A 17,247-nucleotide genomic window follows, 5' to 3' on the forward strand; every position below is an offset into this window, starting at 1 on the left:
TAAAAATCCCAATTCTGTTCACTCATGGAAAAAGAACATATAAATCTGTTATATGAATAAATGGAAATCGTAATGGTATAAGTGCATAAATGTTGCTTCTGAGCAAAACAAGTTTAGTAATTTAGTTGGGTAATTGATAAGGTTTTCAAGAGAAGTATGGTTATAAACAACTTGGATAAATAACATTATTTTCCTTAGGTCCCTTTACAAGTACACACATGAACTTTTTTGGATATAGTTGCTATTTTGGAACTCATTCCTATTTTGACCAAAATGCTGCTTATACCGTTATGGTTTTCACACATTCAATATTCCTACTTATATAAATTGATTAATTACCTGATTTGTATGGATCAAAATATAAAATATTTGCAGATACTACGAATATTTTATTTATCAACAGATTGTAGTAATGTGAACAATATTCTCAGTTTGTTTTTTGAGAAATTACGTGACATACATTGTTAGGGCTTTAAAGACAATTAACCAGTACGAACATAATCGAATATAACGTAATACATGTTCGAACGTGATGCTTCATTCTGTTGCTCACTCTGTGCCAGTGGTCTTCTATTCTTCTTTCTACCTGCAAATGCAGCTCGTTGTTGTTTGCACAACAAAAGTAGGTATTGCTGTCTGTACTTTATGGTGAAGTTGTGCAACAGCAAAGAAAAAAGGGAAAAAATAATTTCGAAAACAACAACATACGCTTTTGTTCACTAAATTTTACACTGATCAACTTTAGTTGTAGTTCGCCAAGACAATGTCCTCACTAAGTTTGTATTTATGGTATCTGCTATTTTGCTTAACAAACACTAGTAGTAGTTTAGTGAGAATAATCCTCATGAGAATAATCCTCGAACACTATCCAAAAACTACAAATTTTGAATTCACTCTTATGTACAACATTGTAAACAGAAATACTTCTAATGATTTGCATTGATTAATTTTATGAATTCGATTCTAAAAGAATCTTAAGATTTGGTCTAACAGAGGTGTGACTGCATTAAAAAAGAGCTAACGCAAATCTCTGCAAGATGATCACATATCTATTTTATCAAGTTAGAGTTTTGTAAACGAAACTAAATAAATCAGCAGAATCACTCACTATAAGAGAATCAGAAATCCAGAAGTAGGTAAACAGCATGACATTGTTACTGTGTATGTACTGAGCAAATTATACTTATAAGTTTTTTTTAATGTCCAATTTCACTTTTACAGAATTTCCTAAAATAGCGCACAGTGCGGTCAAGGCACTGGCAATTTCATCACATTTCTGTAATAGCGATTTACCACATTTCAAATTCATTTGAAGAGCTCTTCCGTTGCTAAGCGGTTAGCATACGCGCCTTTGGCGTGGGAGACCCGGGTTCGATTCCCGGCGGGAGCTGATGTGGTTCGGATTCCACGTTAATCAGTAGATCCACGTCTCATATAGCCTCGCTGCTGAACGAGACGTTAAACCCAAAATCAACTCAACCCAAATTTGAATACTAAGAAACGTAGATATTTTAGGTTAAATACTTTCTGATGAACTTTTATTCATCCCACATAATAAATTAAAGCAAATGGTTCCATACAAAACATCACAGTTCTTTTAAGGACAATATTAGAGTGACAGAATCCGATACAATAAAGATATTACTATTAATTCTATGATACATTATTTAGTTATTGTTTTCCCAACATTAGGTTACAGAGTTAAACTGGAGAAATCCCTTTCAATTTCCATGAAGCAGACAAACATTATTCACTTCTCCCCATTAAGTATTGCATATTTCTTCTTTGCTTATGTCTTGCAAACTGTGGAGAGTAGCGTAGATTCTATTCAGAAATTCTACAAATAAACTTGCAACTTCCATGAAACTGACATGTAATTTTGAATTACATTAAGCTGTTGGTTTAATTCCCACTTACATTTCATGAAATAATCCAAACAAATTTATAAACTTGACAGATATTAACGATTTTTTGATTTCTTGTATACAATTTCCATCATAAGCACAATATAACTGATAGCAGAACCAAATCCAAGTAAGTAGAATGCTGTTTGAAGATGGTGTAATGATAGTGATATTTCTCGCTCATTACCAACGGATATGTCTGTTTTTGAAGATATTTCATCATATATAGAATCATGTCTCCATTTATCACTGAAACCAGCTTCTATTAACCTACTAATGAGAATACTCATCCTTGGTACATAGGGTGAATGCTTCGTGAGTACAAAAGATCCTAGCACAGTACCTACCCCAGTACGTGAAATGTGAAGTAAGTGAGGACCATTTGTTACTTTCAGACAGGTTACTTCTAAAATTAGGCGAAATCCAAAATATACACGATCTCTAAGATATGCCACATTACCTACTGCGTTCTGTAGATATGTTTTGCTGATTTTTATTGGGAGCATTCTTGTAGTGAGTGTTTGATCATACGAACTCAACACTGCAAGAAACTGAGGCAATCCTGTGAACATTAATTGTGCTTCAACAATGTCAGCTAAAGACTCAAATTCGGGTTCGTATCGTGGGTTCATCATGACTCTTACAAAAGCTGCTTCATATAGCGTTCTTATGATAATTGACCCTAATAAGGAGAAAATCAATATTGTTTTCAGAGCTCTTCTCATTGGAATTGCAGGTGTAGCGCCTTGCAGAAATATGGATAATAAGTTCAACACAACTTTGATAAACTCTTCAGATGTAATTGTTTTAAATAGCAACCACGTAGTAAATAGTTCACTTATAAGAATATATATTATCATTCCTAACACTGAAAACCACATTATTATATTAAACGGAAGAAAGACACACAACCATTGTGGTATAAGGCTAGCCTTTGGACAAAGAAACACAAAGTCATCAAAGTAAAATATTGTACAGAAATCAGCACCTCTAATTCTTTTAGGAAGCAATAACATTATAGTTGGGCAAATATCCGAAAATCCCGATATCACTTCACCCAAAGGTCCGATCCAAGTGCCATTCGATAGCTCCCGGTTTAACATTCTGGGCTGATATTTCTCAAAGAGGATTGGAGTAAAGTTCATACTTTGCTTTACAGTTTCGAACAACTTACCTGCAAATCCTGAATAATCAAGTTCTCCGTTTAGTTTCTGTTGCAACCACAGGTAAGGTCTATAGTTATAGGTACTAACATATAAAGGGTATCCATAAACGTTTTTAGTATTGTCTTGGAATTTTTTGACACTTGAAGGCGCTTGAATATTTCTTTCCATAATCTTCCTCGTAAAAGGATTGTATGATACCAATTGCAACTTGTCAAGATTATTGTTGGAATTTTCTTTGAGAGCAATTTCCTCGGTCAGAATTTTCTCATTCCAAAAATATTGAAATATAATGTTTAAGTCAGTAGAATGTGGAATGTTATTCACAAATACAAAGTACATTTTGGCTCTTCCGTTCCAATAGAATGTACTTTTAGCTTGATCAAGTACATAAGTCAGATTCTTGAAATCGCTTAACATGAACATGAAGAGATGACTCTGAAATTCATCGTTTTCTTTGAAGGGATAAGCTAATGGTTGATTGATATCCTGAGTTAATACAGGTATGGAACACGTTTCCAGTAGACGAAAGAGGTATTCGTTGAGAGCATTTTCTACTTCTGTTTCATACAATATTGATAATTGTCGTGCGTCTTCTGAGTATTGAGTACAAATATAGGAAATAAGGGTGGAACTGAAGATTTCAATTTTATTCTCAGGATAGCTTAGGATTTTCTGCTTGAAACTAAGTGATCCATAGAATTGGAAGGGGATCAATACGAAGAAGATTTGCTCCAATATTCCCAGCATCATTTGTGAATTAAACTGTAGAAAGTTAACCTAAAAAGAAACAAAAATAAACACAGATAAGAACAAAAGTCATGAATGAATAACAATACCCACTTGCTTAGTTTAAGAATAGGATTGTGTTTAGTAGTACTATTACATTCAGTTGTAAGTGTATGAGTAAATTATTTTGTCGCTAAGGCGTTAAATAATGGTGCGGAGCCTTAGGTGAAACAAATTTCCCAGTATTATTTATATATGATAATTTCAGTTTTTTTCAGTTTTTCAAAGCTTTCTCCATATTCTCATCCTCACAAGGTAGACTCAAGAATAAATTTTAATAACCAAACAACCATTTATTCATAACCATCATTAGTACTTAAAGGAGTATCCCTATACTTCAACTTCCTTTCTACAGTTCCTCTCACCGATAACGGAGGATGGTAAAACATGGATATTTAGATAGAGCACATACTAGTTCCTTTGTAATTCCTTAAACCGCTTGGGATAGGTCCTACAGTTTCAAAGTTAGGGAGTTTTGAAAAGTGATTTTTCGAATTTTCAATGGATCATAACCCTGAACGGAGACGTTTTTCGGCCCATGTTTATCAGAACTTTTCTCTTTCATTTCGTATAAGGAATCGCCTCCCAAAGTTTTTTTGGTAGAGTTACCTACCACCCTGTATATATATACTGTTTTTCCTTTAAACACTTCAAAACTGAGTACCGGTATTTAATCTTTTTATACCTTTCTGTGCTTATAGCAATTACTGTTCGACAAGCCTAATGCACAACCATACCAAATGTATGGAACACCGACTAAAACACAAATCACTAGCATGTACGCTTATCATGATCAAGTGAAGTCACATCTGGATAATACTGTTTTATTTGAAGAAAACATATAAAATCTTATCACTGACATGGATATATTTGAAGTCAACATTTTATACACAGAATGTAAAATGTTTTTTTCTTTTCTTTCTTTTTCGAAAATATCTGGCAATATTTATGGGTTACATACATATACAATTATACATATAACCGAAACATAATATATTCAAAAATTGAATGATGAATGCAATTTTGAATTTAGACCAGTGGGTTATGAATAACGTACTTGATTATGGCGGGCTCAGAACCTAAGTTGACATCCTATTTCAACTTCACACTTTTCACTCTTTGCGTGTTTGTTAAGATTTACAAGCCTTAACCATTTTTAAATAAAATAATAACATTATTTTTTTTACTAAACCAGAGTTTTATTTTTTTTTCACTAGCAAAAGATAAACAAGTTACTTCCATGTTATTTAAATGATTAACATATTCCAAGATATAGAGTGTTCCATTTCTTCTCTTTTCAAGGAAGAACTGTAGTCTGCGTTACCCGAATTGGCGTGTTGCATCAGCCAATAAGCTCGCAGTGCGCTGTTACTAAACCTTCAGGAAGAAATCTAATTATTCATAATTGATTTTGTTCGTGTTTGTGGACCCCTGAAGGTTTAGTAACAGCGCACTGCGAGCTTATTGGCTGATGCTACACGCCAATTTGGATGACGCGGACTATAATACATTACCTTTGTTACTAAAACAAAAATATACAGAAAACTGAAAAATGCAAAAAATATTATTTGGAAAAAAATCATGTCTTCTCTAAATAAATCCTTTTGTAAAGTTGAATTTGTTGCTCTAAACTTTGGTAAATAACTTTTTTTTAAAATTATAATTTGAAGATAACTAATACATTTTAATCATCACGTGAGGATAATGGATTAAAACAACAGAGTAAATTAGGCATAGACATTATATTTGTCCTTGGTGTTTTGTCCGTACTAATAACTGAAAGAAAACGTTCATCTCAAGCATCGTATGAGATTACATGAGACTTCTGCCACATATAAAGATTGGGTTATTTTAAACATTTGAAAATGGGTGTGGGCAATTTAAATAAACAAATTTTCCAGAAATTCGCGAACTAACTGATTACCTGGTGTTTGTATTACCAAAGATCCTTTCTTTATTATTCCTGAGTTTCTTGTCTCTCCTGTTAAAAATCTGAAATAAAATACATGAAAAACACAATATATTTGTAATATGCCTGCCTGGATAAGTACACATTAACAAAAATGCCTTAGATTCAGTAAATAAAAAGAAGTTATTGGAAAAAATCTCGTATATGAAAATATTAAATAAGATTTCACTTGTTTAGCACAGTTTCATCCAACCAGTATTTTTGTATGCAATTATTTCCATATATGTACAAAATACTATTGACATATGCATGCTAGTGAAAGATCTTGTTGCTGGACGTTGTGGACATCCATGGTAAAAAAAAATGAAATGAAATGAAATCTTTGAGTTGAACGTTCCATGATTAGGCATTTTAGGCTAAGGGAAACAGATTATCAAGGCAAGTAAATGATGATAAAAGAATCGATGGAATGAAAAGTGGGAGGAAACAGGAGTATTCCAACAAAACTCACGGATACGATATTGTCCACCACAGAATTACTTGACTGTTGATTGAACCAAGCACCCCATACACCAGAGGTAAGCACCAGAAATAAGAGTCTACCAATGAGCCACCGCGGTTCCAATCATAAAAGAAAAGAGCAGCATTATTAATTCGTATAATTAACTAGATATATTTTATTGTGTTAGCATACTTTACTATTATAACTACTTGAAGAAGCCGGGTCTTTGAAATTCAATATGACAACTCCAATGCAAGGCATGAAAAACACATCTTCGCAACCATAGCCAGGGATAGAAAGGAAGAGATACAAAAGGCACACATAGCCTATTTATATAGCCTATCTGGAAGGCACATACTCAAAGCTACAAGCAATACGTCACCTATCTTGCAGTAGTATCTTCTGAAGCTCTGCCTCATACCCTTGAGCGCATGCAATGTTGCCAAACGTATTTTGAGATGGCAGATAACTATTTCTTCGAGTGTACTTACTTGCATATTGCTAGTAAGTTCGAATTGTGTCCATTCTTGAAGTGTATCGAAGAATACCATAATCTGTGCTTTATGTTTAAACATCATAGCTATTTCTCCCTGACTCATTCTTATCATGTTCATGTATAACAGTTCATCATAAGACAGGTCCTGTTTTTCTCTCCACAATTGTAATTTTCGTTTTAAGGTATATATGCCTTCTTTTCGTATAGTGTTATCGCCCGACATATTTAAAGAACTAATTTCCACTATAAATTCAAAGAATTTAAACTTAGAGTACGGTTTGGTAATTTTAATAAAATTATTCAGACCTTGTTTCAATTTTGATTATAGCTGCCAAATAGAAGGTTTAGCTAACTTTTCATATATATGTCAAAATAAACTTTCTGAGTAACTACACTGTTGTTCTTTTCCTGACCTTTGATGCCTGCAATCTTGATGTCATATGTCGTTCATTTTTTACATTTATTTGTTTCCTTCTTGTTAACTTTTGCCCTATCATCGATAATATGATCGCTCATAAAACTGTTACTGTACTCACGTTATAATTTTTCTACGTTTGTCTAAGGAAAACTAAACACCTATTGATTATAATAGCGACCTTCCCATTTCCTGTAATTACTCAACGTTTCCACCATGTACCTTGTGTCACGTCTAGATACATTTTTGCGACAATAAAATACTTAAAATCCTTACTTTTAATACAAAATGGTAGTTCGTTTGTAGCTTTTTCTTCGAATTTGACCACCTATAAATCCACTTATTTTTTTTTTAAATGTTTGGCTAGAAATGCAATTTTCTTTAATGTTTGTGCCAAAATAAGTGTGTGACTATGCACTGTTACTTTGAATAACTTCACATTGACTAATAAGAAAATTTTAAACTCATAAATACAAGAACATTGGCCTAAAGATTTATGTTGCATGACGTTTGATAGGTTTCATTTCATTTTCTTTATTAAGCCAAAGTACCTACTATTTTATTTTAAAGAAAAAGATTTTTAACATTGACCAAAACTTCTCAATAAGAACATGTGCCAACACATTTAAGATTTTCGTAAACCAGTCTCAAAACAACACGGTTACGGTAATTTTCAAGTTTTGAGTAGAGTATCGGGCCGAAGCCCCTGACTCCATGAGTTAGATGGTATAAACGATATATACAACATGTGCAGGTGATTTGTTGGGTGGTACTATTGTTTTGTTAGGCGTGGTAGACTACAAAGGCAACTGTCGCAGAGTAGCTGATGATGATATCAGTGCGAACGCTGGGAAGATATTAAATGCGTGGCGTGCCATAGACATTTCGTAGAGCGAATTCGGTGCCGATGTTAGCTATTGCTGGATTAATGTGTCTGGGTAAAGTACACCAGAACTTACTGTGAAGATGTCGCAGTAGTTCTCTAACAGTAGGAAGCTCTAAATCTTCCAGAATTTGTCTGTTTCGTGTATATCTGTCGTGACCAGTGACTATACGACCAGCTTTAGTTTGCACACTTACAATTGTTCGAAGGTGACTGTATGAAGCGTGTTGCCAGGCAGGGTATGCATATGAGAGGATGGACAGAACTATCATCTTAAGTATGTGAACGCGGACCTCATGAGAAATTGAACTGCAGCGAAAGATGGGATATAACGCTGAGATTTTTCGTAAAGCTCTTTGCTTTATGTCGCTGATATGTGCGGCGAACGTTAGCCCACGGTCTAAAGTCACTCCTAAGTATTTGGCGTGGGTGGCGTGAGGAATGTGTGCCTTCTCATAGATAAGATGTCGAGGGACGCGAATGAGTCTTCGACTGTGGATAACAGCACAGCTTTTGTCTGTATTTACTTTAATCCTCCAACGTCTTGCTCATTCCTGAAAACTTGTTAGTTGACGCTGCATATAGATGTAGCATTGTGCAAGGGAGCTACTGGTCGTGAAAAAGGCAGTATCATCGGCGTACGTTGCGAGAAAGCAATGTGGTAGGGTCGGAAGATCTGCTGTATACAGAGTATATAAAAGCGGTGAATGTACAGCGCCCTGTGGAACACCTGCTTTGATAGTCCCAGAGCAGGATTTGACACCGTCAACAGACACATGAAATTTTCTGCCAATGAGGTAAGAACGAAATAAATGCAGAAGACGATCTGGAAGACCTTGGGTGTATAGTTTATATAACAACCCTGCTAACCAGACTTTATCAAATGCTTTTGAGACATCCAGATATACTCCAAGGGTGTGTTGGTTTCTTTTGAAAGCCACTGTTAAGTGATCTACTACGCGTACGAGTTACGTAGTAGTACTATATTGTGCACGAAACCCAAACTGATGGAATGGTATGAGATCATTATTGACTACATGCTATCTCAGCCTTCAGAGTAACACACGTTCAAATAATTTACTTAAGTGTGACAGAAGACTGATCGGCCTATTGTTTTCCGGGAGAAATGGATTTTTTTCAGGTTTGGGTATGGTGATGATACGAGCTGCCTTCCAAGTGTTTGGGAAGTTGAAGGATGGCATTAAATAAATAGGTTAAGAAGACCAGTAATTTCCTTGTTGGGTGTTTCAGTATTTCAGTTCTAATCCCATCAGACCCAGATGCTGTCTTTGCCGGCAGACGTTTGATATGTCTTTCTATTTCCCGAGGTGTTACTAAAGTGATAAGAATTTTGTTCAAATGCAGACGAACAAATTTCCTTTTTGTAATCCTAAGAATGTATGATGCAAGTTAAGCTGAAACTTACATCCTAAAGTGTATACTACTCAATCTTTCCATGGTTAATGAGATGTAGTCCAAAAGTACGATGTACTCCTAATATTTAATTTTTGTTTTACTGTGATATTGTCCAGAGGTAAGACATATATCACACTGAAATAAACAACTTGACATAATGAAGATGTTATCATACGTAGTTTTAAAGAAAATCGTGAGAAACGAATTTTTATGAAGTTAAAATATGCGTCGCTTGTTGCCAGTGTGATGCAATTGATAACTTTTATGCTGGAATAATCTTCTTCTTCTTCTTCTTCTTCTTATTATTATTATTATTATTATTATTATTATTAATCGTTTATGTACTGTAAAAGAAAAATATGAACCGCAGGGCTTGCTAACTTAACATAACTATAACATAACGAAATAGACGGAAGTAACGTAATATATTTGTTAACACAATCCGTTATGTACCAATTGTAACTTCATATATTTGTTACGAAACACTAATGTTACTGTACTTATCAGATAACTATAATGGTAACGTCTTAAAGGAGCAAATTACTTTCTGTTATCACTAAATAACCTTATGAAAAGATTGATAGGTATATAGTATATTGTAATAACGTTATTATTTTGCAGGTTATTCCCAAGGCTTACTAATTTAACTTAACGCTAAAATAACGAGAAAGATGGAAATTCAGCCAAGTATAGCAATATATTTGTTATTTTTTCGTTATGTACCATTCAAAACTTTTACATTTGTTATGAAATAATAATGTTACTATACTTTTCGGATACTATATAGTGACGAATTAGAAGAACGAAATACTTTCTGTTACCACTAAATAACGTTAAGAAAAAATTGACTGAAATATAGTATGTATCAATAACGTTAACGTTATTATTGTATAGGTTATTCCCAGGACTTTCTTACTTAACGGTATCTAAACTATATATTAATTAATTACCGGAACAAAATGGTTTCTGTTACTACTAAAAGCGGAAATATTTCACGTTCCCATGAAGTTTGGAGTAAAAATATCTAGAAGTCCCTTTATTAAGCAGAAACTATGTTATGCGGACAACGGAAAGCAATACAAACGTTTAACGGAAAATTCTGAGTTCCGGACTACAGCGTTTACAAAATTTTTAGGCATCCTGTGAAAGGGCAAACTTATACATTATAATGTCTGCGATAAATTCGTTCTTCTGTTAAATCTTTCTGGACAGTATTGACCTTCCACAGCCACTATTCATATTCACTCTCACAATTTTCGGCTAGACGGACGAAGCATGTCAGCTGCCAGCCATCTTTGTAGGTATGCTTCTGTTCCGATCTATAGCGACCACCGACAGCCGGCAAATAAGAGAAAACTGACAAAACAAGGTTCTGGCGAAAAGGAATTGAAGCAACAAAGCAAGAGTCATAATCTCTATCACGTGTCGTGAAGATAAGCAGTGAAGGATTCAGAGGACTTTCGGAATTCCAAAGAAAACTCTTCTGTCCTAAAGTACTGCGCAAGGTTTAGACGAAATGCATCACGGTCTGAAGCAAAAATTCATGTGCAGAACATTTGAGAGAATCATATCATTGTTTCTCATTTGCGTTTTCTGATACCCTCTCTGCCTTGCTCTCAGCAGGTATGGTTCTGGAATCTCATAAGCATCTAGACATACCAGATTTAAGGAAACAAAGTGTTCCTTGACCCACCAATACTCAGAAATATACAGTAATTTCCTTTTGATTGTTGTCCTTGACCTTCTCAGCTCTCGGTTTTACACCTGATCAATCACCTTGCAATAAAACTTTTACCAATACAGCTCTAAACTTACATTTTTACATTGGTTCGGCAGCAGTCATTATGGCTTGTAAAACAAGTCCTTGTGTTTTATCTTAACACCAGGATAAAAGTATTCATGCTAGAGAACGAGATAATTGAATGTAAAGCAAATCATGAAGATGTTCAACATCAGTAAAACTATCGTGTACGAGATTCTAAAGAAAGAATGGAAATTTTGAAGGGGTGAGAAAACTGCAGTAATGGAAAAATAAAACTGCAGTAATGGGAAAATAAAAATAGAAGTTAAGGAAACTGAAAAATAAAACATTAATGGAGTAGTATGGGAATGGTTTGTTAGTGCCAAACCATGAAATCACCGCATATCGGGCCCTATATTATAGGAATACGCTAAAACGGGAGCTGAAAACTTGGGTGAAACTGAATTCAAAGCATACAATGTATAGTTAGAAAGTTTATGCAAAATACATGAGGTAGCATTTTTTACGAATTTTGTGGTGATCATATGATCTAAATGGTGAAATATTTAATGAATGGGTTGCTAAACTACCTTCCATAATCGAAGGACATGAAATTCAATCGTACTTTTTAAAAGTAGAAATCTATCTCCGTTAAGCGGAAACCTGCTTTAACGGTAATTTTTGCGAGTCCCGCTCGATTCTGCTAAAGACAGGTTTCACTCTATTTTGCAATATCGTTATTATTGCACATGGTAAAATATTGAGAGCTAGAACGATAAAATATAGTGAAAAGTTGCTTTTCATATAAATACAACGGCATAAAAATGCATACAATAATGATTGAATTTATGTGTATATTAGATGCAGGTATACGTATACGGGAGCTTACAGGTTCCTACCAGGTGTATGTGTGTCTGTAGGTGGTGTTTTATTTCTCGGTAACTACTGGTCGGATCTCAACTAAATTTGGGAGAAAGTAGCTCATCGTCCATGAAATAAAAAAAGATGTAGGGTCTATACAGTAGGTCGTTCACTTATATCTGATCATATTCTATTCGGTGCTGCACTATCGTATCATACTGGAACTATGGGTCTGCTGGCGGGAGTGGTGTTGTATGTGACCTTATAGGTGCGTGAGTGTAATCAAATGGCGCCGAAAATCAATGAGTATGGGGAGGTTACATAATGGCCATTTTCCATACTAAGTTATCGTACGTATTCAAGTTTCAAGTTCCTGGCGGATTCCTAATGAAATAAAGTTGTCACTATAACCATAAGTCTATCTTACTGCTGATGGTCACATTCCGGCTATCACATACCGTGACATTAACGGTAAGAGGCACACCAACTTTATTTGTCAGTGCAGGTAAAGTTTTGCTCTTGGCATTATGGTTGTTACTGAATTCGGATATGAGGGTAAGTTGATGATACGCAAGGTGAACAAAGACATGAAGGTCAATGCTAGACACACCTATTTATCTGCGATAGCTTACATTCCACAATTGTATGGAATGGACGCGATCCAGGTGATGATCCATATGGACAAGACTTCGAGTAATATAGCCAGAACATCACTGCGGTTTTATTAGGACGTGGCAGAGGAACTGAAAATTCATGTTATTGTTTTCGAAGGCATTCCTGTGAAAAGCCCAAATGCTAGTCCAATAGATTTTCGCGCATTTGGACTGTTGAAACATCTTCAGCGTCGCTAGCCACACACCCTGCAAGAGGGCCATTTCAGCTTGACTTTTTGAAAGCTGAGAAGGAAAAGATATAGCTATATATATTAAATTCTCCAAAGTAATACTACAGAATTATTATTATTATTATTATTATTATTATTATTATTATTATTATTATTATTATTATTATTAATCGTTTATGTACTGTAAAAGAAAAATATGAACCGTTAAGTAGTAGATTTTATCTGTTGTTTTTTGATATCTTCTAACAGTAATAACAAATTGCTTGTAAATACGCAATGATTATCAAGGACAATGGCATATTAATGTAAGGACTACTCTGCAGACTAGCAATAAACCATAAACAATAACAGATAAACAATAGTTGCAAAAGAAAGTAACTAACTTGGGCACGTCAGGGGACATCCACATTGCGCATTATGTTCGCGAGAATATAGGGACGCATTGAGACTCTAGCAAAGAGCGTGGTGTTATTACTCAAAGGGCCGTACGATGGAGGCATTAACGTTAATGTTAATGGCACTAATGAGCACTTACTTGCTCTAACGGTTAACCTCATTTTTGAGATGATTCTTAGAAGTGGGCGTGTTGGCATGCAGTTAGAAGACTTATATCTATTATTTAAAAAGCACACGTTATCTGTGGAGTACTAACGATTTGCGTCACTATCGAACATTAACGTAGCACTAGCGACGTTTAAAGTCGAAATTGGGGTCTGACATAAGTGACTTGTCAACTTCACGGACATTATATTTTCCTTGAATGAGAGAATTTTGCGCCCTACCACAAAAATAGGGAAAAATGCACTCGCAATATATTTGCACTGGGATGTTTGCGCTCTACCCCAAAAAGAGGGGAAAATGCACCGGCTATATATTTGCACTGGGATGTTAGCGCCCTACAATTCAACTTATTTTTGTATTGTGTAAAGTAACTTCCACTCACCCTTGAACTAGGCTTGCCTCTCATCGTCTCAGTGAGTTACTCCATCCGTTATAATATTCCGAACAAATGAAAAAAATACAATTTTAGTTCACTAAAGAGCAATCCATACAAATACAATTTTTCATTAGACTATAAAATTTACAATAAAAGTATAAATGACTGATATATAATTATTTATTAATATAATCAAAGAGTATAATTTAATCTACAAAAGGTTGTTTGGCTCTACCCAGATATCTCTGTTAACAATCCTTGCGAGTTGTTTGGCTTTTCAGGACACAAATTATAGAATTGAAAATGTAAAGTGAATGTAAAATCAGGTCAGTAATATTATCAAGAAAACTATGTACAGTGTGTTTACTTGCTGGAATTACACTTCAAACACACAATTGCATTCAGTCGTTCTTTAAGAAAAAATGTTCCGGGGGGCACACTTAGTATTCCGGAAGGGGGTCACTGTTGGTACTATTCTATTTATTATTATATTAAACACGTATTATTTTGGTCTCCTCCGAGGGGGCACTCTGAGAGCTCTGGGGAGGCCAGTGTTCCCCCAAAATCATATCTGGAAGAAGCAGTGATTGCGTTGATCCATTGTGTTCTTTTGGCTTATATTGAAGATTATTCTCCCCTTATATAGTCACAATGAAAATAAATCACAAATGGCATGGCTGTGGGGGAAAGATTGTTTATGCTGTAATGTCAGCCCCTCCGAGCAAATGCGTAAGCTCGAATAGGTTCTTTTATTTCGCAGGGCTCAAACTTCCCGGTGGAGGTACACCGCAGGCGCAATTTTCCCTGTTCTTGAGGTAGGGCCCAAATTTCCCAGGCGCAAAATTCCCGACACGGTTCGAATGACTTCGGAAGACTATATCTTTTTCAATACTTTTTTATATTCTTTTACTCGAGATTTTTCATAGCTTCTTATTAAAATACTAACATATCCTCATTTTATTGTCCTAACCAATCAATATGGGTATGTTGTCAGTAAAACATTTAGATTGATCGAGCCCCTGGTGTGTAACCACAGTATTTCATATCATCCCCCCCCCATTAGAAATCTTGGCTAAACGAACCAATATATGTTGCCAATAAAATAGTTTAGAATGATTGAGCCCCTGGTAAATAACCACAGTATTTCGTGACAGACCCCCCTTCCTATTACCATATTTTAGCTACGTGCCTGACTCAGCTAATTCCCTACATTCTTTACCAAGCACACATTTTCTAAAGCGGAAAATGCTCTCTAAATAACTAAGCTCATTATTTTCAGCAGATGCACAAATTGGGTAACATTCTATCTACATGAATGTTATATATGTCGATTACTGGAAACCGCTTCTCGCTATCTATTACCATATTTACTATATAATGATTAACGTTAAAACCGGAAATGGTTGATTTGTACCGCTTCCGGTTTGAATATTACATTCATCAGGGAACTCGATTCTTAACTATTGACTCTGTACATCATGGCCAAAACTGATGGTAATCCATCAGATAATTCTTGAGACTGTTTGTTTCACTGACGGACAGAATGAATATATGACTATAGAGTTATGATGGAACAAATATAAGAAAGGGAACCACGAGTACCACCGGGAAAATTTTCGAACAAAAAATTAGCCATCGAAAACCCACATGTCCTGGGTTAGAATACCATAGATGAAAACTCTACCACTGAGTCATCTATCACCCGCTTATTAGTTTTATTAATTATTATATTAATATAAATTAATGAATGCCTGCTTATGTCAATTATTGAACAATTACATTTTATACTTCGTAAAGTCAAAAATTATAAATTTGTATTTACTGTACATAGGTATGTTGATAATAAGCGAGTGTTATTAGAATATTTGTTGAGATTTCTTTTCAATCACTGCCTTTCGTCTGGTTAAAAAGTAGTTAGCAGTGCTTTGGAGCAGCTGCAGGTGGGAACGCGATAATGTTTGAGACATACCGGCGACTTTTTTTGTGTGTGAAAATAAGACCTTCCTCATAAAGCAGTAAATAACTGCAGTAGCAATTGTCTACGTAAGTGATAAAGACATATCCAACTACAAGAAAATAATACAGTATATATATATTCATTATTGTGTCTTTCTTTTAACAGCTACTAGCTAGGGATGGCAAATTCCATAATTTTTACTTTCCGGAATCCGGAAAGTAAAATCGGAAAAAATCCGGATTTCGGAAAAATTCCGATTTTTTTCTAAATTCCGGATTTTTTCCGAATGTCGGAATTTTTCTGAATTCCGGAATTTTTCCAAAATCCGGAATTTTTCCCAATTCCGTATTTTTTCTGAATTCCGGAATTTTTCCAAAATCCGGAATTTTTCCCAATTCCGGAAAGTAAGTTTTCCGATTCCAGAAAACAAAATTTTCGAAATCCGGATTCCGGAAAATTTTGGCCATCCCTAATTGAACTCCATAGTGGCCAATACAATTTAACTTAAGAATGATTGTGTAGTTGATACAAAAATAGAGACATTGTGCACATGGGCTCGTCACAGCTGTCCCCAGTATTGAAATTGAAGCAGTAGTCGACAGATGTCATGAATGCGTCAGGTGCTGTTTGCAAATACCCAGTTTTGTAGAAAGTATATCTAATTATAGCTTGGAACCTTGGTCCCGTAAACTGAAAGTGGGTCAATGATTGCAAGTTAATGAAGTTGTTCCATTATCATATTTTGAAGTCAGATGACAGAAAAACGGTATCTGTTATATATTTTACGAAATTCGTATACGTACGGAAGAAGAATACATACAACGATTGTATGAGGGACGTGCAACCATCAGGGATAAGGAATCGGGTAAGCTCAACATTGTCCGAATTCTGCACCAACTCTTCATCTTTATTGGTTCTCCATGAATCAGCGAGAAGCACCAGTTTTATCTGCTCTATAAAAAGCCAGAAACTTCAGTCTTGAACTCTGTCAGGTTGTCCTTGATCATGTTTGCATTTTTAGCAGTATATGAACGAATATTGGGTGGATCAGAAAATTTGTTGGCTGGAAAGTGGTCTCATTCACGTGTGTGGTTGTTCCTCACTCACGTCACTTTTATGACAGTATTGCTACATTGCCATAGCGTAGAACGCTTGCTGTTGCAGAGGTCTCAAACTGTATTGCCACTTGATTTCAATAGGCAGTGTACGTCAAGGGCCATATGCCACATGATTCCGTCCCCGTATATTATTCTTGCGCTAATTCCAACATGGTGGCTTTTCAGATGTCCCTCATGATTCACATTACGCCTATTGAGTGGAGCTTTACAAGCATTCCTCATATTCAACGTTTGACCTCAATCCTTCTACTCGTTTCAAAATTAACATGACATTTTCTATGTTGTATCTTCGCACTTTGCCCTCACTTATCT

At 35.2% G+C, this 17,247-nt stretch overlaps 1 protein-coding gene across 1 annotated transcript; it reads right to left on the reverse strand.

Annotated features, from left to right (window-relative positions):
• Positions 1-1,960: 1,960 nt before the first annotated feature.
• Positions 1,961-6,866, reverse strand: LOC145676671 (uncharacterized). Its single transcript, XM_081747516.1, has 2 exons — positions 6,759-6,866; positions 1,961-3,847 (listed from the first exon to the last, which is right to left on the reverse strand). The coding sequence occupies exons 1-2, from the start codon at positions 6,864-6,866 to the stop codon at positions 1,961-1,963; spliced, it is 1,995 nt and encodes a 664-aa protein (XP_081603642.1).
• Between the last annotated feature and the right edge of the window lie 10,381 nt (positions 6,867-17,247).

Source organism: Thermobia domestica, unplaced genomic scaffold (assembly GCF_964235325.1).
Source record: "Thermobia domestica unplaced genomic scaffold, izTheDome1.hap1.1 HAP1_SCAFFOLD_284, whole genome shotgun sequence".
In the NCBI taxonomy this organism is placed as follows: domain Eukaryota; kingdom Metazoa; phylum Arthropoda; class Insecta; order Zygentoma; family Lepismatidae; genus Thermobia; species Thermobia domestica.

What these genes read in the sequence shown, in the direction of transcription:
- LOC145676671 (XM_081747516.1), bottom strand. Translation starts at nt 6,866, where the DNA reads ATGAGTCAGGGAGAAATAGCTATGATGTTTAAACATAAAGCACAGATT. An exon ending in AACTTACTAGCAATATGCAA is followed by an intron (nt 3,848 to 6,758) that starts GTAAGTACACTC and finishes GTTTCTTTTTAG; the next exon opens with GTTAACTTTCTACAGTTTAA.